Source organism: Telopea speciosissima, chromosome 10 (genome assembly GCF_018873765.1).
Source record: "Telopea speciosissima isolate NSW1024214 ecotype Mountain lineage chromosome 10, Tspe_v1, whole genome shotgun sequence".
NCBI lineage: Eukaryota > Viridiplantae > Streptophyta > Magnoliopsida > Proteales > Proteaceae > Telopea > Telopea speciosissima.
Genome location: NC_057925.1, coordinates 8,285,976 through 8,312,208, shown reverse-complemented (window position 1 = coordinate 8,312,208; position 26,233 = coordinate 8,285,976). Strand labels below are relative to the sequence as shown.

Sequence of the window (26,233 nt, the reverse complement as noted above, 5' to 3'; positions counted from 1 at the left end):
TCCTTCTTCTCTTTTTTTTTTTAATTTTTTTATATTTTTTACCTATAAGTCTACCATTCAAATAATACTCAAGCCTGTGCATGCCAGGTGTTATTTGAAAATGTCCTAATGAGCCTTCTTAGCTAATTTCTTGCCTATTTTGAAACTTAAGGCACTCCTAACATCTCAGACTTTTAGATCTTCTTTACATGAAAATGGTTAGGTTTCCATTCCTTTTATCAATGATGAAATGAGTAAAAACTCCAAGTCTATTCTAAATGACTTATTTCCTAGTATAAATTCTTATCTAATAACCATCCATCCTCTCTTCTTAGGTAGCATTTAATCAATCTGACCCTTATCAGTTTTCCTTAGTCATGTGATTCCTATTCTTCCCTCTTAGCATATGCATGTACATACATTTGTGTATATACATATATACATTTTTTTTTTTTATAAAATTTCTTCTTGTTTTCTTTTGTAGCTTTTCTATTGGTATGGTTGTAGCTCGAGGTCGTGGGGGAGGTCAAGGTGGTAGGGGAAGGGGAATTCCCAAGCCCGAATCAGAACATGATCAGTTTTGGTTCCGATCAATTGAATGAGAGGAGTTGGCCACGATGTTAGAACAATAAAATTGGACATGGCCGAGTATTTAATTCTATATAGTTGGGCACTTTTCGGATCCGCCCCAGATTTAAATACTTTGGATGGTATTCTATATCCCGCCCAAACCTTCTATGCTACCCTAGATTAGTTCGGGCTTTCTATTGAAATTTGAGAGCCGAACACCTAGGCAATGAAGATGATGAAGGTGTAGAGTTTTAAAATCACCTCCCAAGTCAAAGGGATTCACTACAACGCAATTAGCGGAGATTTTTAGAGTTCTAATGTGTATGATATGGTCTTTGCTACGCTGATAGATGGATTACAGAGAGAGATGGGGGAAACAAATTATGTTCCAACCACAAGAATGAGTTCGAGGATAGTACAACATAATATTGTGCCCAAGGGTGGACATTGGACACAAATCTCAATCCTGGCTGCCTACCTGACCTTGGAGTTTATGTCAGGGATCGGATCTGCTTACCCTATTTATGTAGTCCTAGGTAGGAGTAATCCCACTAGGAACCAGGGTAATGGGGTCACACACAAAGGCTGGCCGATTGTGTTAGGGTTTAGTAATTTAGGACAAAACTAGGGTTAGGGTTGGATATTGGGAAAGGGGTTTATAGGGTATTAATGAGCAGGTCTAGAGGGCTATTATGGTATAAAAAAGTTAGGGTTTGGATGAGTTTTGAAATTCTGCAATTTTGGGCAGAATTGAATTTTAGGTCAAATTAGGGTTAAAGTTAGGTTTAGGTTAAGGTTGTCTTATATAGTAATGATGGGCAGGTATAGGAAAGTCTAATGGTATAGGTTTTATGATGTTTGAGTGAATGGAAGTAGGTTAGATAAGTTGGACAGCAAGATAAGGTTATTTGAGACAATTCCTAATAGAGGTAGGAGAAGGAGATTCTAGGGTTTAGGGTGGTGCGGGTCTGATGAAACTTGGATCGAGCGTCAATAATGATGTAAGGGATGTATGCTGAAAGTTTGGTTTGAAACTGATGGACAAATTTGAAGTTATGGAGGAATCCTAGTTAGGGTAGGAGTGAGAAAAAGAAGGTTTAAATAAAGTTCAGATTCAAACTTACTGGATTTGAAGAGATCTTCAATGGTAGCAACTTTGAAGATGAACAATGGGGTCTCCCGATCTTCACGATGCAAGGAGTCGATTGGAGATCCACCAATCCCTTCTACCTTGATAAACCCACAAGGATGCAACACTCTCAAGGAGCAACATCAGCAACAAAGGCAGCAAGCATAAAATTGAGTTTTTATTAATCAAATTCGTATCCAATGCTGGCCTCCCTTACAAACTTATATTGAAGACTCAAAAATTGACTTAGACACTAAAAAGGAAAGGCCTAACCCTATCCCTAACCTATTAGGTAACTTAAACTGATTAGGAAACTGAAATAGACTCAAAATAGAGTCCTAATATAGCCCAACTAACAACTAAAAGAAAAACTAATAAAATCACTTAAATTGAACTACTGGTTTAAACCAACTTTGGAGCGGTTCAATTTAAAACATTAAAAACATGAAAATAAACTAAATATAGGGCTAATCCCGTATGCAACTTATGTATCCATATTTGAGGCCCATTAAAGTGGCCTATTACATAGAAAACCCATGGGATCAAAGGCCCAACACGTATATAACCCAATCCGAGACTTATTCCTAATAAAAGAAGCCCAATTTGGTGATAAATCTGCATCACCTATGTTCTTATGAGAACGATGACCCTTCCATGTAGACTACCCTGAGGATGGGAAGTTGCCTTATGGTATGTTATTGTCTGCTGTATTTTCTTACTTTGATGTTGAGTTTGATAGGGAGGAAGCCAAGGGATTGAATGATGTTCCCATTGGCCGAACCACTGTTCCCAGGATGAGGATGAGAAGTGTTGTTGCCTCTGATGATGAGTATTACTTAGTAGCCCTAAACAGACCTCCGGGGGTTGTACCTGTTGTTAATGAGGTGTCTGTGGGAAACCAAGGAAGAAGCAATAAGGACAGCAGTTCACAAGGTGAGGAGGAGACTGAGGTGCAGCCTACCATTCCTATTGACCTTGTTGGACCTTCTACCTCAGTTGGAGCATCTACTTCAAGGAGAGGAAATGGATGGGGTAGACTAGTAAGCATATGCTTGAGTAAGGTTTCAGAGAAATAAACAAGAGTTAAACGATCTATCGAGTACGGTGTCTTGTATGGATGAGCGCATGTAGGTTGTTGAAATTTGTTATGTCAAGACGTGTGCTTCCACTGCCGCGACCTTCTACCTCTTTAGCACCAGTAGCACCACCAGCACCATGCCAATGAAACCATGATGCAACTTTTCTTATTTACCTTAGAACTTTTAAATTTATGTTTAAGTTAAGTTCCTATATTTTCCGTTCTCTTTGTAATTACAGTTGTAATTTCGTCGCATTAATTATGTAGATTAATAGTTGTAAATAACTTATTACTTTTATCGGCTTTATCACTGCTCTAAGCAGCGTTCTAGTCTGTCTCTATTACCTAATGTCTTTTATTTCCTTTAAAGCTTTTAATCCTAAAAGAGGTTTATTTATGGATCAGTAAACCTGAGATGCTGCTAACTGTGAGGGAGGTTCAGAGAATTTCGCTCTGATACCTTGTCATCACACCCCACCCAACACTAACCCGGGTTATGTGACTGAATGTCCCCAAACATTCCCAAAACCACCAGGATCTCAGTTCAGTGGCCTACCTCACAGCTAAAAATCATAATGATGAATAAGGAAATTAGATAATGCAGTGGAAGATCGAAATACTATTATAAACATAAGTAACAGGATACTAAATGATAACATAAGTATTTACTTATGCATATTGTTGATTTAAGCTCTACAACCTTTTATATATACAGGCATAATATACATAAAAGGAAATCTCATATGTTGATTGAAACATAACCCATCACCTAGCACTTCAAGCAGTAGCCAATAAAGTACAGCTATCATCATCGCGTACATCTTTATGCCCATCCTGCTCCACATCAATCAACATCACGCTAGCTGCCATATCTAAAATAGAGGTATACCGAGGGATGAGCTCCATTGAGCCCAGCAAGGGAAAACATGCAAACAGATGCAAATAGTCCATGATGCATGTCTTAAAGCTAAGCATGCAGCTAGCAACAGATCTAGGTCTCATGAGGTTTAAATGCTACTGTAGTAGGTATGATATTCTCAGTCCCGGAAACGTACACAATACATCGGCCACCCGAGAATACCACTCTACTACGGTGAAAACCCGCCAGTTTCGGAATTACACATCAGACCCCAGTGGACCCTCAATGATAACCCTAATATTTGTTCCCATTCTGGTAATACTCTTAGGACCTAGGACAGTGAATGACATTCCGGAGGTACCCTTCAGACCTACCACGGGTTATCCAATACCTTACCCCTGTTGGCAAGGGTCGTCGCATTGGGTTTATGATTGCCTAACCATATGTAGTTCTAACATAGATGTCATATGATTCATCAGTAGATAGTAAAGTAAAATCAGTTCCAGCATATTTCTCAAACACTTTATTCATAAATCACAGTAATAATATGCATATGCAATATGAAATGAAACCCTACAACATGCATTCATCTAACCCAATAAGAAAAGCTATAAAATTTACATGATTATACTTTTATTATGATGAATGAACAATTGCAACAGGCATAAACAAATATAAGGAATATACACTCTCAAAATAAGGTCAAATTCCCTTACCTTGAGTTGGATGTTTATCCAAGCTTAAAGGGATCCAACTCCTAAGTATTCCCCACAAGAAAGTAGATTCTGTCCTAGGTTAAGAGTGCAAAAGGTTAGTAGAGTCATACGGTTAAAAACCAGAAACAAAACCCCAATAATTTGGGACAAACACAACCAACAGAAGAGGACCAGATGCAGAAATTCATAGGGACCGGACGACCGCAGGGGTCACAGACTCTGAATCCGGTAGGTGTTGCATAGCCTGGTTTTGAGACCTAACTTCATGGATCTTGACATGTAGGGTTCCAAAATCACAAAAATGGCTTGAAGGGAGTGAAGGACATAGTATTTGGGTCAAATCAACCCAAATGCGTGTTAGGTTTAAGGTCTTTACAACCATTTGCTTAAACTCCTAAGCTTAGGCTGAGATGAGTTATAAACTCAGCTGAAACCAAGAATAAAGAGAGAAAATGGGCAGATCAGAATGGGTTTGATGGCTTACCAAGATATGAGATGGAGAAGATGGTAGCATCCAACCGATTTGGTCCTTTCCCAAAGCTTCTCTCTCCAAGAGCCAAGTTCTCTAAGTTTCCTCTCCTTTCTCTTCTTCTTCTCCAAAGCAAAAAATCAGATTCTGATTTGAGTTAGAAATGAGGTTCTAAGCTAAGTCTTTCTTATATAGGTAAGGCTACTGAGGTTATTTGGTTTAGCCATATTAGAATTAGTTTGAAGAATCTGATTCCTCTAAGTGTTTAAATGATAATTAACCCATGAAGAACTTAAAATTAAGTCCCGGTAGTGATATCCCGCGACATAACTGAGAGCCCGGCCGTAATGGTATGCGGGTAGCTCAAACCAACCAGGGGTATGTGGGTCCCACAGGGAAAAGTTACATTTCAGCCTATATTATGCAAATGGATTCTTACCTATGATCTGGCCTAGAAGATTGACAGGTTTGCATATGCTCTACCTACCAGACTTTGCGTGCAAAACTTATATGCGAGGTCCCGTCCGGTTCCTCAAGTTCCAAAATAACTACATCAGTCGATTCTTAGGAATCCATCATTGGGAAATTGGAAGGTTGGTTCGAATCCTCAGCCGATAAAGCCCACAACATTAAGGCATACATGGTTATTAAATCAGAACATGAAATCACACAAGTTCAAATAGGCTCAGTTTAGAGGTGGGTGTCACAGTGTGTGTGTGTGTGTGTGAGAGAGAGAGAGAGAGAGAAAGTTCCATTTGTTACAGCTACTGACTCTGTTAATGTTGCCTTCGGAACTGCCCATTAAAAAAGGGCATACTCAGTACACGAGGTTCCCGCCATTGCGGGGTCTGGGGAGGGTCATAATGTATGCAGCCTTACCCTTGCTTTTGCAGAACTGCCCATCCTATCCATTATTATCACCATACCTAGGTCTTAGCCTTCCATTGAAATTTAAAATATCTGCTATCAGATTTGTCCCATCAACCTGCCTGCCACAATATTGGTCTGAGCAGCATCCATCTTTTTTTCTTGCATCTTGATCTGCTGCATAGATTAATACTGATTTCTTATTTCTTTCCGACATTGCCCTTTTTCCTTACTGAATTTTGCATGAATCTGTAATAAAATATTCAAATGCTAATACCATACCATACATTTTCCATATGCTGGTTGTTAACTATGGTAAAATCAACGAAAGGATTTTAAGAAAGCGCTTGGGTCCGATGCCTATTTTAGAGCTAGCAAATGGGTTGTATTTTTGTTGGTGGTTTTTTGTGACGGTTGAATATTAGTAACTCAGGTCCTATAGTCCATGTGCTGAAGAGTATGCAGTGAGTATGTGACACACCAGTGGACGGATTTTTTTCAAGCAGCTAAAAGGATTGTACCTATTCAATTGAAGTAACCTTCCCACTTTTTGCAGGTCGACTACCACCATCACGTCGCAGATCCCTCTTTACCTTGGCGACATCTATGATCATCTTTTCAGCAAATGCATACAATATCCCTTCTCTTGTTCCTTTTGTTAAGGCATCCCTTACAGATATAACAGTATGTACTTCAGTGGTCATGAAATATTTTTGGTATTTGTTCACTTATTACTGCATGCAGAAGGAGGGTTCATTTTTTAGCAAAACCAATTGCCCAGTAACATCGTGTAGATGCAAGTGAACTACTTTTTGGTTGGTTTGATATTCAGTCTGTGTTGCTTCCAACAGGTTGATTCGTTCCTAAATTTGGTTGAAGATTCAAAACTACAGGCTGTTAATACTGGTTCTGACCATCTATTCAAAGCTTATGGATCGAAAGATGATGATAATGCCGCTTTGAAGTCTCTTTCAGCAATAGAAATAACTGATGACCAATCTAAAGAATCATTGGCTTCAATTATTGTGCAGAGTTTGGAACAGTTGTCTGAGGCAATCCTGCTGAATTTTTAAGCATCTTATAGAATTTTAAGTGTAGCATAAATAGTTCAGAGTTTATTTAAAATATGATCTTTACTTCTTGCATCTTCTGCAGGAGTCCTCAACTATAAGAGAGCAGTTGCTCAATGAATTTTTTCCTGATGAAATGTGCCCATTGGGATCTCAGCTGTTGGACACAGCACAGGAGGTCCCACAATTCAGTTCAGAAGACAACAAATCACTTGATGAGGTAAATTGTCTTGCATAATTCCTTTACTAGCAGAAAACTTGTGCAATGCTCTGGAAGTTTAAAGATTTAATTTGAAAGTTAAACAGGAAAAAGAAAAAAATTATTAACAAAATTACATTTTGAAAATCAAGATAAATATTTTTAAATTCTTAATAATTGGAATTGGGTAAATTACATGTCACCCCCTGGTTTTCAAACGAAACTCAAATCACCCCCTGTATTAGACCCCAATATGACAAATTAGTTCCTACCGTTAATTTTATGCTGTTAAGTGATGATGTCAGCCAGTTAAATAAATTTCAATCCCTAAACTACCTTTGACTAGTGTTGATTTACGATTTTACCTTTGTATTGTAAATTTAATTCTAATGTTTTAGTACAAGGGTAAAATAGTCCTTTCACACCAATAACTAACAATATACTAAGTTACTAACATCGTTACTGTAGAGGGGGACAGATTAGTATTTTCAAAAACCAGGGGGTGATTTGAGTTTCGCTTGAAAACCAAGGGGTGATGTGTAATTTACCCATTGGAATTTATAAACAAAACTTAAAACTAATATTATATGTCAAATAATAAATTGTGAAAAAATTCCACCGTCCATGACTTCCTGTTGCAGATTTCAGTGGTCAATAGGAAGCATAGAAAGAGGATCCGTGGCTGTTTGAAATTAGCTTCTTTTGTTGACCTGCAATTCTTAAAAACTAAACCAGTTTTTGATTTTGTTTGAACCAGTGGTTCAATGGATGGGTCAAATCTAATCATGGGCTAGTAGTGAGTCTTTATATCTTTAATTTTTAATGATTGTTCGTTGATGAGTCATACTGGGACACTTTATATAAGTTCCAGCTTAGGCGACAAGGCGGTGGAGGGGTGTCTAAGCGCTAAGGCAAGGACGCCTAGGCGGGCGCCTTGTCGCCTAAGCGCTTAGACACCTCCACCGCCTTGGGTCGCCTTGCCGCCTTGACAACTATGTACTTTGGTGATTCAATTCCAGCCCCTGCTATGGTGATTCAGTAGGTCCAATTGGTGGTGATTCCAATCAAAGCTTTGATGGTGATTCTAAAGTCATATCTCCTTTTTCTTCTTAATCTTTTTTCTCTTTAGATACAGATAAAACACAGAAATATGCTTATTTTTGTGGAAATAAGCCTTGGGTTGGGTTAGACATGTGCTGGACCTTTGATCCAATTAGTTTCCATTGTAATAGGCCACTTTAATGGGCGTAAAAGATGGGTAGGAGGTAGGAATACGGGATTTACTTTATTAATTTGTCTAGATAGAGTCCTATTCATTACTTTATTTGTTATTAAGTGTTTTAGTTGGGCTGGATTAGTGCTCTAGCGTTCAGCCTTGTTTTAAGATTTCCTTTATTTTAGGCTGAGTTTTAGTTGTATAGACTACCTCCAAGGTAAGCTGTTGGATAGAGGAGTTTTAAGCTTAGTTTGAGTCGGTTTTTGAGTCTTTTATGCAAGTTTGTAACCATACCCATGAATTTGAGTAATGAAAGGTTGGGTTTTGCTTCCACTGTTCTATGAGATTCAAAATTACTTCTTGTGAAATGCTAAGGAAGGCTTGGTGGGATTCCAAGCTTGGGTTTGGTGGAATGCCAGTCTGAGGATCGGTGGGATTCCTCATTAATATCTTCCCTTTTATCTTCTTATTTATTCAATTAATTAAAAAAAGTATCTGTGCATCCCTTGTTTCAGTATTTTCTGGTTTCTGTTCTGTTCATGCGCAGACCCTATTTGTTGGAATTTCAGTTTCTCCATAGTTTACAACTGAGATTTCAAATCAAACTTCAAATTCGACAATCGTATACTAAATATACCCATGGTTTCCAAATTTGATTATGGTGTTGATTTCTTAGAGCCCTACTTCAAGTGGGATTCTTAGGCTGTGTTTAGTATAAATTCTTGGAATGCATTCTGGGTCAATTTCGCATTCTTGGACGATAAAAACAACTATTTTTATGATCCAAGAATGCGAAATCGACACAAAATGCGTTCTTGGTATGCATACCAAACACAGCCTTAGTTTTACTTGTTTTGAGGATCAGATTCTATTTACTATTTCAGATTTTGGTCACTTATTAATTTTAATATCTTCTCATTTTTTTGCTCTTTTGTTGACTATCAAATTGGACCTTTAAGTTTCTGACTTCACTTTTGTGCTAAACCCTAAACTCTAGAGTACTATTGCAAATAGGACTAGTCCATAACTCCAGATCTGAGCATCTGATTTTGGTCAGATCTTAGTTGTTGATTCACTTGATTGTTACTTATTGAATTTATTCTAAATTTGGTCTTTTTCCCTTCACTGCAATTCTGGTTTTCAACTGAGTTTCTGAACCTAATCCCTTTCTAGAAACCCATTTTTATTTCTCTATTTTATCTGGTCAGTTCTTAAACTCCTCTCTTGCGCATGTTACTTTCCTAAATTCTGTCCATAGCTATATACCAAATTGATTGTAGTTCTTGATCTTAATTTCAGAATTCAACTCAATATATCTTTTTTAAATCCTTTTTCATAATCTGTTTTCAAAATTCTATCTTGCCATCGATTTTTTATGTTTTCCCGTTTTTCTTGTTCCAATAAGAATCTGTCCATTGGATCTGCCTTATATTTTGAAGTCATATTCCTCTAACTAAGCAGAGCACTCGACCAAAAATTATTGATCATCAGCTCTGTTTTCTGCAAGTTACTGATATTTCTCCTAGAATTATAGTTTTTCTTGAATCCTGTTCATTGGTTCTGATTGCTTTTAGTTGTTGGGCTAATCTGGTCATCGATACTGCAGAAATAGATTTTCCTACTTCTACAAGGATTTTCTCATTTTAAATCAATCTAGTGAATTTAAGTCAAAGCTTGAATGACTGTTCCTCAGCCCAAGGGTAGCATTCAACCAGAAAATTGGCCTCATCTGAACATTTGATGTCATAAAATCAATTCTCTATTGAGTCTGGTTTTTAAACCCTTCACTGCGATTTTGGTTTTCTAATTCTCTATTAAGTCTGGTTTCTGAACCCTTTACTGCGATTTTGGTTTTCTAATCCCTAATTCTTAGGTGACTAGATCTCCGCGAGAGGGGCAGAGGTCAAACCTTAAATGACTGTTCCTCAGTCCAAGGGTAGCATTCAACCAGAATATTGGCCTCATGAGGGAGAGAGAGAGAGTTCTTTTGAATATATAGCTAACAGGGTAAAGATTTTAGGAAGGGGGGAGGGGAAGAGATGTGGAATGGAAAGATAAACGACTTAAGCTTCATAATGAAAGATGTCCAAGTTTATTTTTTTGATCATTTGGAATAATAGAAATGAAAAATGCAATTAACCAATAGGAAAATACAATCAGAAATGTTTTACCTTCTCTAAAAATAAAAAACTCAAAAAGGATGGTGCAAGAACCACATCATTCCCTTGAATATATGGTTATAGTTTTGACTAAAACCTTTATGGTATATACATCCATTTTTCATCTGCAGGTTAGACCTCCAATTTTGACAATAGATGATGACACTCTTCCCGAAGCATTTGAGGGTCAGACCGATACAAATTTGCACTTGGGCTTGCAAACATCAAATCTCTTGAGTGTTGATCAACTTCTAGAATCGGTATGTTAGCCATTTTATTCATTTATTATGCAATCACGATATTAATTCTACTTGAATGGCTTTGAATTAACTGGCAAAAGAAAGGGGAGATAATCTACCTTGATTTAGATTTTGAAATAAACATCTACTTCATAAGATGTTTACAAGAACAAGAAAATAAGGGGGGGGGGGGGATAGTTCTCCATGTTCTATTTGTAGCTAGGACTGAGATCATTACCTGGTCGTGAACATAAATATTGTTCCTCTAAAGGTAATGCTATAACAGCTATCTTCATTCTTTTGTATTTCAGTTTCTATTGATACCTGAAACCATTTTGAATCTGTGAATCAGGAGTTTAAAAGTGGGTATTTTCATGTTAATGACACTATATATTTGAATTTATCCTCTCATGTATATAATTACCTGCCACTACTCTGTCCTGTCTCCTGAATGAGAGCAGGATGTATTGACTCAAGGCCTCAATAGCTCTCCTCCTTTCTAAATCGTGGAGGTTTAAATCTGAAGTTAAAACACTTAAAAGAGAAAAGACCTAACTACCCTTAACAACTTAAGACAACTTAAAACAACTTAAATATTCCCTAACAACCAATAGGATTAGATCACTTAAAACAGCTGAAATAAAAGATACCCTAGAAACCAATAAGAATAAAACAATCTCAGCCAATAGGATTAAGTCCTTAAGGCTGCTAAAAAAACCCAAGTATAGAACTGAAATAAACTATACTAAGGCTCCTACTAAAACCCTATGATCAAGGGGGCTTCTTCAGGTCATGGAGACTTGGATCTACATCACACACTTTGTTGGTTTGAGAGTTGAGTCTTCTTCTTGTCCCTTCATCTCTCTCTATGGAACCCTAGGTTCAAAGGGGTTCCAAGGAAGAGAATACTATGTGAAAAGATTTGAAGAAACCATGATATGAACATGTTTGAAGCTCATTGGAACATCAAGAGGAGGTCTGACATGAAGAAATAGAGGTTTTGAAGCTCAAACTCTGGCAGCTTTCTCCTTTTACTGCCAGATTTTTTCTCAAATGAACATATCTCTCTCATCCGGCTGCCATTGAAGCTGGGATAGGATCCATTTGGATCGCCCTAGGCCCTATTTTGATCTCCTCTTGTCCTTGGTTCATGAAAAGAAGAGATTTTGAACCACAACTCCTCTCTTTCTTGCTTCTTGGTAGTTGGTACCGCCTCTATTTTTTCTCGTGTGTTAGCTATTTTTTGGACTGTATTGTGTGGAAGGCTATACCAGGTCAAGAAACACTCATAGAAGAGACTAATGGAGTTTCCCTATCACAAAGAAAACATATGAATGAAGACTGAAGACCATATTTCTCGCCGAGTTTCTCGGTTTTTGGAAAAGCCGAGACGAGACTGTTGCCGCCAGCCTATTGGTCATGTTCTTGTTTCTCCCTCATCATGCATCCTTTGGGAGTAAGGATTAATCTCTTAGAATTACCCAAGGGGTAAGCTTCATCCCCTTGTGGTCTTGGTTGTTGAAGTGAAGTGCTGAAGAACACTACTCATTCTCTCGGAATCTCCATAGTACTGCCAGCTTTATTTTCTTTCTCTGGTTTGCCTGTGATATGGATCTGTGATGTTTCCAGCTTCTTTGTGTTGGTAAGGAAAACCATTTGAACACCTCAGGTTGTTGTGTGATGAAGTTAAACCTTGAAGAAAGTGGCCGAGTTGATTTTCTTTGAATTATATGCTTGTTGGATCTTATTTTTTCTAGTGTTGAGAAGGATCCTTTTTTTCGTTTGGGTTGGGAATTTACTCCCCATTTGTTTTTTGGGTGTTACCTATCTTGTTGGTTATATCTTCAGCCTGTCTTGGATCAGTGAATCGACAGAGATTGTTTAAAGAAGTCTTTCCTAGGAAGAATTGTCTTTGTTGGGTAGAGTGTGTACTTCTCATTTGGCTTGTGTATCATTCCCATTTTTTCGTGTATTCCTACATTATGTCCGCTATTGGAGGAAGAGGCCAGATTCCACCCCAAGGAAATGACGGGGATAGATTCAGCTGTACCCATTGTGGGAAATTTGGACACACTAGAGAGAGATGTTGGATACTTATGGCTGTCCCCCTGGTATGCAAGGCAGCATGAGAGGGGGAGACAGAGCATGTACCTTGATGACTGAAGTTGCACCTATGGGATCTCCATATTGACTACAGACACACCCTGGTGCCCCCATGCAGGATGAGATTGCAGCATTTCGTAAGGTTTTGTCATATCTAGGCAGCTCCTCTTCTACACATGCAGTGCCAGATTCTTTAGCTTTCACTTTTCAGACCTCTACATCTGGCCCTTCCACTATCTCTATGTGGGTCATTGACTCTGGAGCCACTGACCACATGAACGGCATATCTTAGTGTTATGACTCCTATTCTATCTGTTCTGGTAAGGAAAAGGTTAGAGTTGCTAATGGTTCCCTTTCCTCCATTTTTTATAAAGGTAGTGCCTGTGTCACTTCTGCTATCTCCCTTGATTCTGTTCTTCATGTTCCTTAGTTTAATATTAATCTCTTATCTGTGAGCCACCTAACCAAATCCTTGAATTGTTGTATTACCTTTTTACCATCTCATTGTGTTTTTCAGGATTTGATGATGAAGAGGATTATTGGCAGAGGACGTGAGGAAAAGGGGCTCTACCTTCTTGATCTAGGAACATCCCTCCTACCTACTGCTCAGTCCCACGCATGTGGGCGTATTAACAATAGTACTGTTGAGTCTGTAATGTTGTGGCATCAACGTTTGGGCCACCCTTCCTTTAGTGTTATGAGACAAAAATTTGTCACATTTGTTTTCTTCCATTCTTTCTTCCCATGTATTTCAATGTGAACCATGTCTATTTGCTAAACATTGTCGTTCTTCTTTACAATGGCTATTGATCCGCTGTTCCTTTTCATATTGTACATACTGATGTTTGGGGTCCCTCTTCTACTACTTCTTTACTTGGCTATCATTACTTTGTTTCTTTTGTTGATGACTATTCCCGCACTACCTGGACTGTTCTGATGAAACATAAGAGTGATGTCTATGATGCCTTTAAGAATTTTTATCAGATGATTCTTACTCAATTTGACACTCGAATCAAAATTGTTCGTTCTAATAAAGGGGGGGAGTACATGCTTGGTGGCCTCCAAACCTTCTTTACTGACAATGGCATTATCCATCAGCTAGCGTGTGTTGACACACCCCAATAAAATGGGGTAGCTGAGAGGAAAAATCGTCATTTATTGGAGGTCACTTGAAGTCTTCTCTTTAGAATGCATGTGCCTAAGACTTTTTGGTCTGATTCTCTTCTTTTTTCGGGTGAATAAGAAATTCATTACCAAGAAGGGAAAAAAAATTACAGGGCCCTCAAAGGGGAGCAACCAAACAAAAATGAAGAAGTTCCGAGAGTTACGAAGGAAGCTTCGGGTTCATATTGGTTGTGGGTTGAGAACGGGAATTGAACTCTATGAGATCTAATCTCCCGTTGTTCCTCAGTAACTCAGTGGTAGAGCGGTCGGCTGTTAACCGACTGGCCAAGAAGAACAAAAGGCCTTGGACACGTAATGGGTCTTGAAGTACTATTTCTACATCTCCCTGACCAAATCCACCCACATTGGGATTACTCGTTAATGGTTGATCAAGGTTGACAGATTCGCCCTCTGAAACAAGAAGTTAAAAAAAAATAAGAAACCTAAGCCTCAGCTTTGCGGGCTAGGGGAAAGAAAGGAGATAGAGGAGAGACCCCAGGAGACAACAATAAGTCTATTCCTTAGGATGTCAGTACAAAAGGAGGGAGGAGCAGACGATAGCTTCGCCCTAATATCAAAGGAGATGGAATCCCAAATCTGTTGGTAAGATCTAGAATTGGAGGTCCATTTCCTGATATTGCGCTCCATCCAAATGTGGTTCAGGATGGCACAAAAAGCAAGCTTTCCAACAGTGTTGCATACAGAGTGGCCCCCAAAAGTCATGTCAATCCAAATCCATTCTCGAGAGAAAGGAAGGATTCTTCTAGGGGCAGGCCAACATTTTAGTAAGATGCCTTTCCAGATTGCTGCCGCAGTTGGGCACTCAAAGAAGAGGTGATCAGTGTCTTCCACATTGTTCCAGCAGAGGCAGCACGAAGGGGAGACAGGGATGTGGCGATACAGAAGGAAGGCCTAAGTAGGGAGACAGTTGTTGAAGAACCTCCGGACCGTGAAGCAGTGCCTAGGGATGTGATGCTTGAACCAAAGAAGCTTTCTCCAGGAGGCAAGAGGACCCTTGTGCCGAATGAGGTCCTATGCAGATCTTAAGGAGAAGAGAGTAGGGTTGTTTGCCAACCAGTTTACACTGTCCTGGCTGCCTGAAGGCCTTCTGGTGATGGAGGAGAGGTCATTCCAGATGCTTGCAAGGGCCGGAGAGGAAGTAGCAGGAGGAGCCCAGCCGGACTGATCTAGAATGTCAGCCACCAAAGAGAGCCTGTAGAGGCCCGAAGCATAAATGATCTGAGGGGTGACCAAAGGGAGGAGGAGGCCCTTTGGGTTCCATTGATCCAGCCAAAGATAGGAAGAGAGCCCATCTCCAATTTGAGTTTTGATGACATGGCTGACCAAGTGACGGGAGTCTAAGATTTTACGCCAAACCCAAGAAGAATCAGCAGACGGGGAAGCCGTCCAAATGGAGTCATGCCAAAGAGGCCCCGAGTAAATCCAGTCAACCCAAATGCTCTTGTGCTTTGAAGCAATCTTCCAGATTAATTTGGAGATACCGGCCAAGTTCACATCCTTTATTCTTCTAATGCCCAAGCCACCCTCTTTCTTTGGCAAACACATAGTAGCCCAGGGAAGGGGATGGAGGAATCTGGAACTGTCGTTACCCTTCCAAAGGAAAGAAGCCAAAAGAGATTCCAAGGACTTGATAGTAGCTTGAGGCAGCCCGTAGATGCCAGACAAGTAAATATAAGAAGATTCCAAAACTGATCTGATGCTCTTCTTAGTGCTTCCTTTCTAATCAACCGCATGCCTACAAAACTTCTTGGTTCCAAATCTCCTCTGGAAACCTTGTCTCCTCAGGCTTCTGCTTTCTCTCTTCCTCCAAAGGTCTTTGGATTTGTTTGTTATGTTCATGTTAACAAATCCTCTCTGACTAAACTTGACCCCAAGGCTCTCAAATGCATTTTTCTTGGATATTCTTCTAATACCAAAGGCTACAAGTGTTATCATCCTTCCTCTCGTCAGCGTCTCCTCTCCATAGATGTCACCTTCCTTGAATCCGTACCCTTCTTTGCTGCTCATCAGCACCCTCTTCAGACTTCAGGGGGAGAATTGTAGGAGTGAAAAGGCTGCTGATGATATTCCCTTTCTTTATCCCCTACCTATTTATCCTTTTATGCTTGGCATTGGGAAACACAAAGAAGTGGATGTTGTTGACATTGATACTCATTTAGGTATTGATACTAGCAATGAAAATGAAGTTGTTGTGAACAAAAGAGGTGTTAGTACTAGTAATGAAAATGAGGTTGTTGTGTACAAAAGAGGTGAATGCTTGAAGGGAAAGGGAAAGAAGACCTGCTAAGAGTCCTCTTTGTATCCTGGGGCCTTTCCTCTATCTCCCTTATTCCAGCTGGCTCTCCTGTTTGAGCTTCGACTGCTAGTTCTTGTTTTCCTCCCTCCTATTTGAGGGTTGTTTCTTTTAGTAATGAAATTTTTATTCACCCAAAAAAAAAAGGAAGAAGAAAGAAGATGAGAAAAGAAGAAGAGAAGACGGAGAAGAAGAAAACAAGGAAATGGAGACAAAGAGAATTTGGTGGAAAGTTGTATGTTGGAGTATTGTCTCCACCACACCTATATTACTTCACTAATGAGCATAGTTGTCACGGCGTCACGACGATCCAAGTCGGTGGAGGGGTGTCACGTCGATATATCGACATGTCGCCCGGCTATGGCAAGCATGTCGACCATGTTTTATTTTTTATTTTCTCTATTTTTAATGTGTTAATAGATGTATACTCAAGCCATGTTTTATTTTTTCTCTGTTGTTTCTCAAGTTTTAAGAAGAAAATTCAGAAATCGAAGAAGAAATCGAAGAGGGAAAGAAGAAATCGAAGACAGGAAGAAGAAATCGAAGAGGGAAAGAGAGACAGGAAGAAGAAATCAAAGAGGGTCACCATGGTGTAGGTCGCCATGCAACCCTCTCCAGCGCCAGGACGCCATGGTGACGCCATGACAACTATGCTAATGAGATAAAAAGGAATTACATACACCTCCCTAGGGAGGTAAAAGGTAAAACAAAAATATACAATATAAGGCAACTAGTTAACTAAATAGGTCCTAAAGTACCCCTACTATATATAAACTCTAACACTCCCCCTCAAGCTGTAGAATAAATGTCATGCATTCCCAGCTTGCATAATAGGCTACCAAATTGAAGAGAAGAAAGCCCTTTAGTAAAGATATCTACCAATTGATCACGAATCTTCACAAAAGGGGTGCAAATGCAACCAGAGTCTATCTTCTCCTTAATGAAGTACTTGTCCACTTCGATGTGCTTTGTTCTGTCATGTTGCACTGGCTTGTGAGCAATGCTTATGGCTGCCTTGTTATCACAATAGAGCCGCATAGGATAATCAGTATCAAACCCCAACTCTTGAACCAATCGTCTCAGCCATATAAGTTCACAAACTCCATGAGCCATTGCCCTAAATTCTGCCTCTGCACTGGATCTAGCTACAACATGTTGTTTCTTGCTTCTCCATGTGACCAAATTACCACCAACAAATGTGCAATAGCCAGATGTAGATCTTCTGTCAGAGATGGATCCAGCCAGTCAGCATCTGTGAAGCCCTCTATCCTCAGGTGATCATTTCTAGTATACAATAGTCCTTTCCCTGAGGAGGGCTTCAAGTATCTAAGGATAGTGCCCACTCTTGGGGGCATGCATAAACTGACTTACAACTCCCACTACATAAGAAATATTTGGGCGAGTCATAGAAAGGTAGATGAGTTTCCCCACTAATCTCTGGTACTTCCTTGCATCAACAAGAGAGGGACCACAATCTTCTCCTAGTTTGTGATTCTGCTCGATAGGAGAACTTGTTGGTTTGCAGCCCAACATCCATGTCTCTTGCAACAAATCAAGAACAAACTTCCTTTGACATATATTGATACCTTTCTTGAACCTTGACACTTCAATTCCCAAGAAATACTTCAAGGGACCCAAATCTTTAATCTCAAACTGTTGTGCCAAGTAGGTCTTCAGCCCAGTTATCTTAGCTCTATCATTTCCAGTCACAACAATGTCATCAACATAGACAACAAGGGTTGTGATGGCCTTGAGGACACAGCCCACCTTTTCTTTGCTTGCCCTTTTACTTCCATCAACTTGAAAAAAGCCCTATCCTCGATATGGCCCCGCTATAGGAGACCTTTGGCCTTTGAGCGAGAATGTTGGACATGACTTTTTCCGTGACCACTATCTGCGACACTATTGGGAAGCTGGTCTGTAGTGCTGCTATCTATCATATTTGAATGGAGCGGAACCTTAGGGGATGGACTTCCGACTCTCGATCTTTTGATCTGATTTGGAAAGCCATCTCCTTCGACGTCTCTTCTAAGCTCAGTTTTACTCGCCATCGTCGCCTTTTGGATACCCCAAGGAACAGGCATATTGTTGTCTCCTGGGGTCTTGATTTGTCTATTTTACTTCCCTCCATCTTTGCGTAGGTTGGATTGCTTGTTCTTGTTCCCCCCCCCCTTTTTTTCCCTCCGTGTTTGTATATCCCTCCCCCTTTTCTCCCTGCTCCCCTCCTGGGGTTTGGTAATATATGTATTCACCAAAAAAAAAAGGGTTGTGATGGTACCTTTACCTCTCCGAGTAAATAAGGTATGGTCAGCTTAACTCTGGGAGTACCCATTCTTCAGAATAGCTTGCCTGAACCTCTCAAACCATGCTTTTTGAGATTGTTTGAGACCATATAAAGCCTTCTTCAGGAGACACACCTTGCCTTCAGCTGAAAGGAACTTGAAGCCAGGAGGGGGCTGCATGTATACTTCCTCCTCTAAGTCACCATGGAGGAAAGCATTCTTCATATCAAACTGGAATAAAAGCCAATCTCTATTGGCTGCCAATGATAAGAGGACCCGAATAGAGTTAGTGATTCAAACAGTACCCTTACCAGAGATAGAAGAACGGGAACCATCAGCAATTCTAACCTTATCCTTACTAGAAAAAATGGTGTAGGAATCAAAACACTGAGACATACCAGTCATATGGTCTATGGCACCAAAGTCAATGACCCAAGAGTGTGCAGATGTAGAGGCCAGTAAGGCTAAAGAATGTAACTCTGCAGGAGTAGTAGAAGAATGGTTGGGCGGCAATATCCGGTGTAGGGCTGCAATATCATCCTGAATGGTGTCTGTTTACAGTTGAGATGGAAGTCCCATAGGCTCAACCTCAAGCCTCATAGAAGATGTTCTAGCTCCCCCTCTTCTATTGCCATGCATACCAGGGGGATAGCCATAAAGTATCCAACATCTCTCTTGAGTGTGTCCATATTTCCCACAATGGTCACAACGAAACCTATCCATGTCATTTCCTTGGAGTGGAACCTGGCCTCTTCCTCCAATAGCTGACATTGTGTAAGGATATACACAAAAGGGAACAATACAAAAAAGCCAATGGGGAGTACACTCTCTATCCAACCAGAGACAGTTCTTCTCAGATAGGACTTCTCCAAACAACCTCTGTCAACTCACTGATTTAGACAGGTTGAATAAGCACACTTACAAGATGGAGGCGATGCCCAAAGACAAACGGGGAGTATATTCTCAACCCAAAAAACAAGTTTTCAAGCACTAGTGAATATAGTCCAGCAACCAGACATGGTACACAGCTCAAAGAGATTCAACACCGCAACATTCTTGGAAGTATAGCTTGATCACACACCTTCCTTACTAACACCAAGCAAAGCAGTCCCTTTTTGAAAAGACAATATCCAAATCAAATGGGGAGAATATACTCAACCCAAATACACAATCTAACTTCGAAAACGAAAAAATCCAGCAATAAAAAGAGCTCCAAATGTGAAGAACTTCACTCAAACAAACCCTCCGAAGGGTAACACCATCTCATAACAACTCAAACAACTATATTAGGCATTCCACAACCATTTCATAGCTGAGAGGAACCATACATTGCATTCCAAATGCAAACAAAGAGAAAAAAATTGAAACTGGCTGTACCTGGCACTCTGGCAGTCAACACAAAGAAGAATTGTGTACTAAGTACTAACAGCTCTTCCTTTCAACCAAGGAGATCAAACCCCTGGGTGATTCTAATGAGCCATACCACAGCTCAAACACTTGCCGAGAGAGAAAGAACAAAGCACTGCAACCAGAAGCTGGCGGTAACTCTAGGAGCTTAAAAACTTCATGTAGACTTAACAAAAAACTCAGATGAGAACTTTAAATCTTCATGTAGGCTTCATACAAGGCCTATCGCAGATTACTTCAATCGATTCACGTAGACACCTTCTCCTTGGAATCCTTTGTGCCCTAGGGTTCCAAAGAGAGGAAATAGGGAGGCAAGAAAAAGAAAAAAACGACTCTCAAACCGTAGAGCTCTGATACCAAGTAGAAATTTATGTAATGGATGCAAGTAAGGAAGAAGAAAGAAGATGAGAGAAGAAGAAGACAAGGAAATGGAGAGAAAGAGAATTTGGTGGAAAGTTGTATATTGGAGTATTGTCTCCACCACACCTATATCACTTCACTAATGAGATAAAAAGGAATTACATAAACCTCCCTAGGGAGGTAAAAGGTAAAACAGAAAAATACAATATAAGGCAACTAGTTAACTAACTAGTTCCTAAAGTACCCCTACAACATATAAACTCTAACATTCCTATTCGGAGAAACACCTTTCATTTTAGCTGCGCCATTGACATCTAGCAGAGTGACCCCTCAGATCCTTAGCCTTTGGCCTTTTATTAGCTTTACTTGTCTGTCACCTCATCTTTAACTTGTTAATGTAGGACCTCACTTCCCTCCCGATCTCTCTGTTTTGGCTTAGTTTATAAACTGTAAATAATATCATTATTAGCTTCATCAATCTGATCAGTTCACTGATACCAAGCGTGTCCAATTTTTGTTTAAGAGAATACCTTTCCATGCACTTATAAGGTGAAATGTGTGTAGGTTTTGGAGACAACCTCTCAAGTTGGAAGATACTCGGTCTCGACAACACCTGATGTACCATATAAGGAAATGGCTAACCATTGCGAGGCCCTTCTGCTAGGAAAGAGGCAAAAGATGTCCACTTTCATGATTGCTCAACAAAAACAGGAAAATTTAACGAGTTTCTGTTTTCGGGAAAATAACGAGGCAAAGAAGGTGCCATCTTATTCACAGGTTGATGCTGGCTGCAGTTATACTTGCGCTCTGTAAATCATTTCTGCATACATTTATCCTTGCATGAATACATTATATGGGCATGTCTACTTCCATGCTTTTATGCATACCAATACATATGCTGTTTCTGTTAAGCCATTTGACATGAAGCATGTAAAATTGCAGAGTGGCAATCCTTTCCTTGACCAGAACATTAATGCTAATCTTCCCAAGCCAGTGGTTGGAACTGGTCCAATGTTGTGCGCAACGGAGTTCCAGCAGTATCCCAACTGCTATAGGCTGCCAACTTCAAGTCCATATGACAACTTTCTAAAGGCTGCTGGCTGTTGATACAGATAACTAGAAAATGCTTCATTTCTTAGGCTAGGCAATGAACTATTAGCATTCAGACTGCCTGCTTAATGCCGGAAGAAAATCTTGTGAGAATCAATGTAGCAGTGCTCATGGGCTTCAAGAACCAGCTTTTCTCTACGGACTGCTTTGCTACCAACTATCATCATGGAGAAACAGAGTATTGTGGTTAACATCACAGAGACTTTTCTTTGATAACCCTTCATTCTTTTATTCTTTTTTTTTTTTTTCCCATTTTGTAATTCATATATCCATTCTGGGGGCATGTTTCTGGTTGCTTCCTCCCAGATGGTTTGGGTAAATGTTCTCTGTCATCGGATGTATAATCATTTATTTATTATTACTGTTGCTCTTGCCAAGATTGTGATGGGTGCGTTTGTGAACTTGAGCTTTCTCATATATAATATTTTGGGGAGATGAGACCCTTTAAGTGATCCTCAATTGTCCAACTTTATGCACAGCTGTTGATAATCTTCAAGTTTTAGATCATGTCTTTGTACATTTTTGCAGAACACATAACAAACTACTTTTCTACTATGAATTAATGGTCATCAAGATTTTGCAGTTTTAAATTAATGAGTTAAGATATCTTGCATTGTCTTTTCTTAGTTATTCATTTAAACTTGAATGTTTCAATGTCATAATGCTCCTTTCTTCTTCTTTTTTCTTCTTTTAATCTCAATCTGCATAGAATGTGCCAATTTGGTGAAACTGGGTTGTATGTCATGTTAAGTTTATACTTCTTTCTATTTGGGAATGGCTATTTCCAGTTCTATTTTAGTTGTAGCAGATAATCTTTCAGAACCTGAGAAAGAGCCATAGTAAATAAACAACTCTTAGAGATTACACGGAAAGTGCCCCAGATTTGCCAGAACATGTCACTCCTGATTAGCTTCTCAGAAAAGCATTTACCCTTCACCATGTGGTGTATAAGATAGGGAAGGGAGCAGAGGGCAACTACCAAGTAGAACTTTACTGCCCATAGTTTTTGGACTCGGGTTAGTGAACTACTAATGCTTTTTAAGGCTAAGGGTTCAGTCTTCTTCAATAGGGTAAGTTACCCCTGGGCTCGTTTGGAGAAACTGTTGATGGTAAGATGTGGCCCGAGGAGTACTAAGTGAATTGGAAATGCTAAAACGTTGAGTGCGAATTCATGTATGCAAACATGTGTAACTAAATTTAGAAAGAAAAAGACACAAGATTTACAGTGATTCAACCTCAGCCTACGGCTAGTGCCTAGAGTTACACCACTCTGACCTTCGACTAGTAACAGGCTTTTCCCGATGCCAATTAAACCAATATACTGTAGGTGAGGGAATTGTCTGTTGTTTTCACGGATTTACGATGAAGAACCCAGTTATATCCAAGGTTAACAATCTAGCCTGATTGTTTTCTAGCTCACAACCAAACATTCAGAAACACAAAATCTTGAATTTTGCAACTTAAGGATACAAGCCTTTATATAGGTGGATATACAAATCAATGCACAAATAAAAACCCTCTATAGAGTGGATATACAAATATAAATCCACCTACCTCTTAATAGCTGAATATACCAGTGAAAGCTCATTGACTTTGATTTCACAACTCTAAAGCCTCATGTAGATGATTCTCCAATGTAGCACATTGGTTCCTAGGCCGTGTATGACAATGTTTCTGTTCCAAATTAGTATTTCTAAGATTTACTTTTTGTGTTTATATTAATTTGGAATACTTTTGTACCAACAAATGCTGCATTGTAAAGTTAGAAAGAAAAAAATCTGCCACTAAAAAAAAACAGAAACATGTATGGAATGAATATTAACATAAGTATTTGTGGTGGCGGCGGTATTGGAGGTGGAGGTGGTGATGATTGTGGGGGTGGAGGTGGTAGTGGTGGTGCTGATGGCGGTGGAGGTAGAGGTGGAGGTGGAGGTGAAGGGGGTAGTGGTGGTGGTGGCGGCGGTGTGTGGCGGCGATGGTCGTGGCAGTGGTGGTGGTAGTAGAGAGAGTTGAGAGTCATGAGTCGTGAATGGTCTTTTTTCTGTTACCTGTTAAAAAAACACTATCAATCTATTTCTCAAACCTGTTTCAAATGTTTTTTTCTATCCGGTTCATTCCAGAAAATACAAAAATAGATCATCACATACATGTTTTGTTCCAAATGTATTCTAAAAAAAGTACAAAAACACAAGAAGTATTTTTTTACATTGCCATACATACATACATACATACATACCCCTCGAGTACTTCCCCTCTTAAGAAGTGCATGGCACTTCTATTCGTTAGCCAGACCAACCCCTTCACAGAATCTCATAAAAATAAAAAAAAGGCTACCTGATTCTGAACTATATATATATATAAAGGGAAAAAAACGCTATATATATATTATGTTTGGTATGCATTCTTGGAATGTGCATTCCAAGTCAATTTTGCATTTTTGGATGATAAAAATAGCTGTTTTTATCATCTGAGAATGCCAAATCAACCTAGAATGCATTCCAAAAATGCATACCAAAAGCAGCCTTAATGTATTCTACGTGGGTTTTAGGGCTGTTACATCAATTACATAGGATATTACCAAAATACTCAAATGAAAATCCTATCTTGTGACTTGAACTTGATCACTTCAATCTGTTGATGCTCATGGGTTCCTCTAAGTCATTGACTTCATCAATTCTTAAAATTGTTGTGGCTTTGTGAAGCGTATATGATGAGACCAAAGCTTCACTTTGCTCTTCGAACATGGCTTGGTGAAGCTTGTATGATGTGATCAAAGCTTCAATTTGCTCTTCGAATATTGCTTGCTGGATTTCTCCGCCTGATTCTATATTGATGCTTGATAAATTCAATTTTATTCATTTTGAGTTTGTGGGAATACATTAATCATTCACATTTAACAATCATGTTAGTATTCCAAGGCTTGTGGGAATATATTAGTCATTCACATACAGAGAAATGATTTAATTCAAATGAAAAGATTTAAAAGAGCTAGGGGCAAGCTTAAAATGAACCAGGGTGGAGACTAGGTCTTTCTCGGTACCTTGACGATCGGCTAGGGTGGGGAGCTTGTACCTTAAGAGATGAGATCCTCTCTGGCGTTGGGGTAACCGGCCAAGGTGGAGACTAGATCTTCCCTGGTGCCTTGATGACCGGCTAGGGTGGGGAGCACGAACTTATAAGAGATGAAATCCTCCCCGATACTTTAGGTCTAATATGTATTGTTGCTGCTGAACTTTGCACCGATGTGACGACGTGGAGATCTGCACAGAGTAGACCAAAATGTGAACAACAGAGAGGGCAGGAGCGGATTCCGTGGGGAAACTATCTAATGCTTAAGTCAAAACTCAGAGCAACAACAGAATATGTAGGGATGCTAAAAAAGCAATGACTTGAGAGAATTTTCGCGTACCTTGTCTTATGGCCTTCCATCCTATTTAAAGGATGGGTTAAGAAGATCGAATTTTAGCAAGAGGTTCTGAAAAAGGAAGATGAATCCTGGTAGAAGTTCTGAATGGAAACGAATCTGCATGGAAAATCCTAATAGTAAAGATTGCCTTTTAAGAGAATCCTTAGCTCACTGGCAACAGTGGAGAGAGTCCAGTCTCAATAGGAAAGTTCCTCTTATGGGAAGTTACCGTCCTAGAATGCCCTTGATCATTTTAGAGACGATGGGGAATTTGGATCTCAGTGAATCACGATAGTTTTGGCTGGCCCGCGATCTGGCTTGATCTCATCTGCCATGTGTTGCCTACCATAGGTGGCCGATTTTTATGTGTATCATGTACGCTGACCCAAATTGGAGGGCATTAGTCCACGGTCCTAAAAGTCGATTAACCTTTTGGGATTGGTGTGTGGTTTGTGTGATTACATTTCCATCAAAAAAATTGGAGGGCATTAGCATAATTTTGTATATAAAAGGAGTGACAAAGTAATGTGGTTTAATGTGGGTGTGTGTGTTTCACACTCAACTTTTGCCATTTATTGGAATAAAATGCCCCTAATCCTATTGCGCCAATGTAGGGCTGCAACTGGGTCGGGTTGGGCCGGGCTTTTTAAAACCCTAGCCCAACCCTGAGTCCCCTTAGCCTGGGCCCAAGCCCGCCCTGATTGGGATTGGGCCGAGCTTGGCCTATTGGCCTTGACCCTAACCCTGGCACAAAAATGGTTTAACTTACCAACAGGTGAAATGTTACATGTAATAAACCTATATTGACCTCCTCCATTAGTCAAAGCCAAAGTTCATGTGCCTCACTCGGCTTCTGTTGCAATAAGCAAATTAAAATTTTTTTTGGGTACTAATAAGCAAATTAAAATAGCTGAATGTTTATATAGCAACACAATAAAGGGACGAATTCACATTAATTTGGTTATTTTATTATGTTTCTTTTTCCTTGGTACAATAGTTAGGCCCCATTTTAAATAATTATATTTTTTTATCAAATGTATCATAACTTCTAATTTTTGATAAATAAAGAATTTTCTTCACGAAGTACAACCTAGAAAACGATGCTTCAATGAACAATAGAGCACATACTAGAATATTAACACAATAAACAAATAAGGGCCAAGATCAAGGTCAAAATCAAGGCCAAAATTAGGACCAAAATCAGGGTCAAGAACAGAGCTACGATCAAGGTCAAAATCAAGGTCAAATTCAAGGTCATAATCAGGGTCAAAGTCAAGGCCAGAATCAGGGTCGAGCTGAGCCCAAGGTCTCAACCTTGACCCAATCTGACCTTGACTCAAAGTCAAGATTTTTTTTTCCTAACCCGCCCTTAAAGCCAGAAATCTTTAGCCCAAGCCCTGTTTAGGCTTAGGGCGAGTTGGGGCGAACAGGGCCAAACTTGCAGCCCTACGCCAATGTAGATAAAGGCAATGGTAAAATTGGAATGTGGTTTGCTCGGAGTACTTTTGGTCCAATTTGGATGTTGACCCAAATTGAA

At 39.6% G+C, this 26,233-nt stretch overlaps 1 protein-coding gene across 2 annotated transcripts in view; it reads left to right on the top strand.

Moving 5' to 3' along the window:
• Window positions 1-26,233, top strand: part of LOC122642077 (protein SEMI-ROLLED LEAF 2-like) — a 109,344-nt gene that overhangs the window by 79,350 nt on the left and 3,761 nt on the right. The window contains exons 15-20 of one of the 2 annotated variants that reach the window (XM_043835492.1): window positions 6,222-6,351; window positions 6,519-6,720; window positions 6,821-6,957; window positions 10,443-10,571; window positions 20,745-20,957; window positions 21,123-21,287. In XM_043835492.1, the coding sequence (XP_043691427.1) occupies window positions 6,222-6,351; window positions 6,519-6,720; window positions 6,821-6,957; window positions 10,443-10,571; window positions 20,745-20,957; window positions 21,123-21,287 (976 nt within the window). Of the gene's footprint in view, window positions 1-6,221; window positions 6,352-6,518; window positions 6,721-6,820; window positions 6,958-10,442; window positions 10,572-20,744; window positions 20,958-21,122; window positions 21,758-26,233 lie in introns of those variants that run through there. The other variant, XM_043835493.1, reaches the window with a different exon arrangement.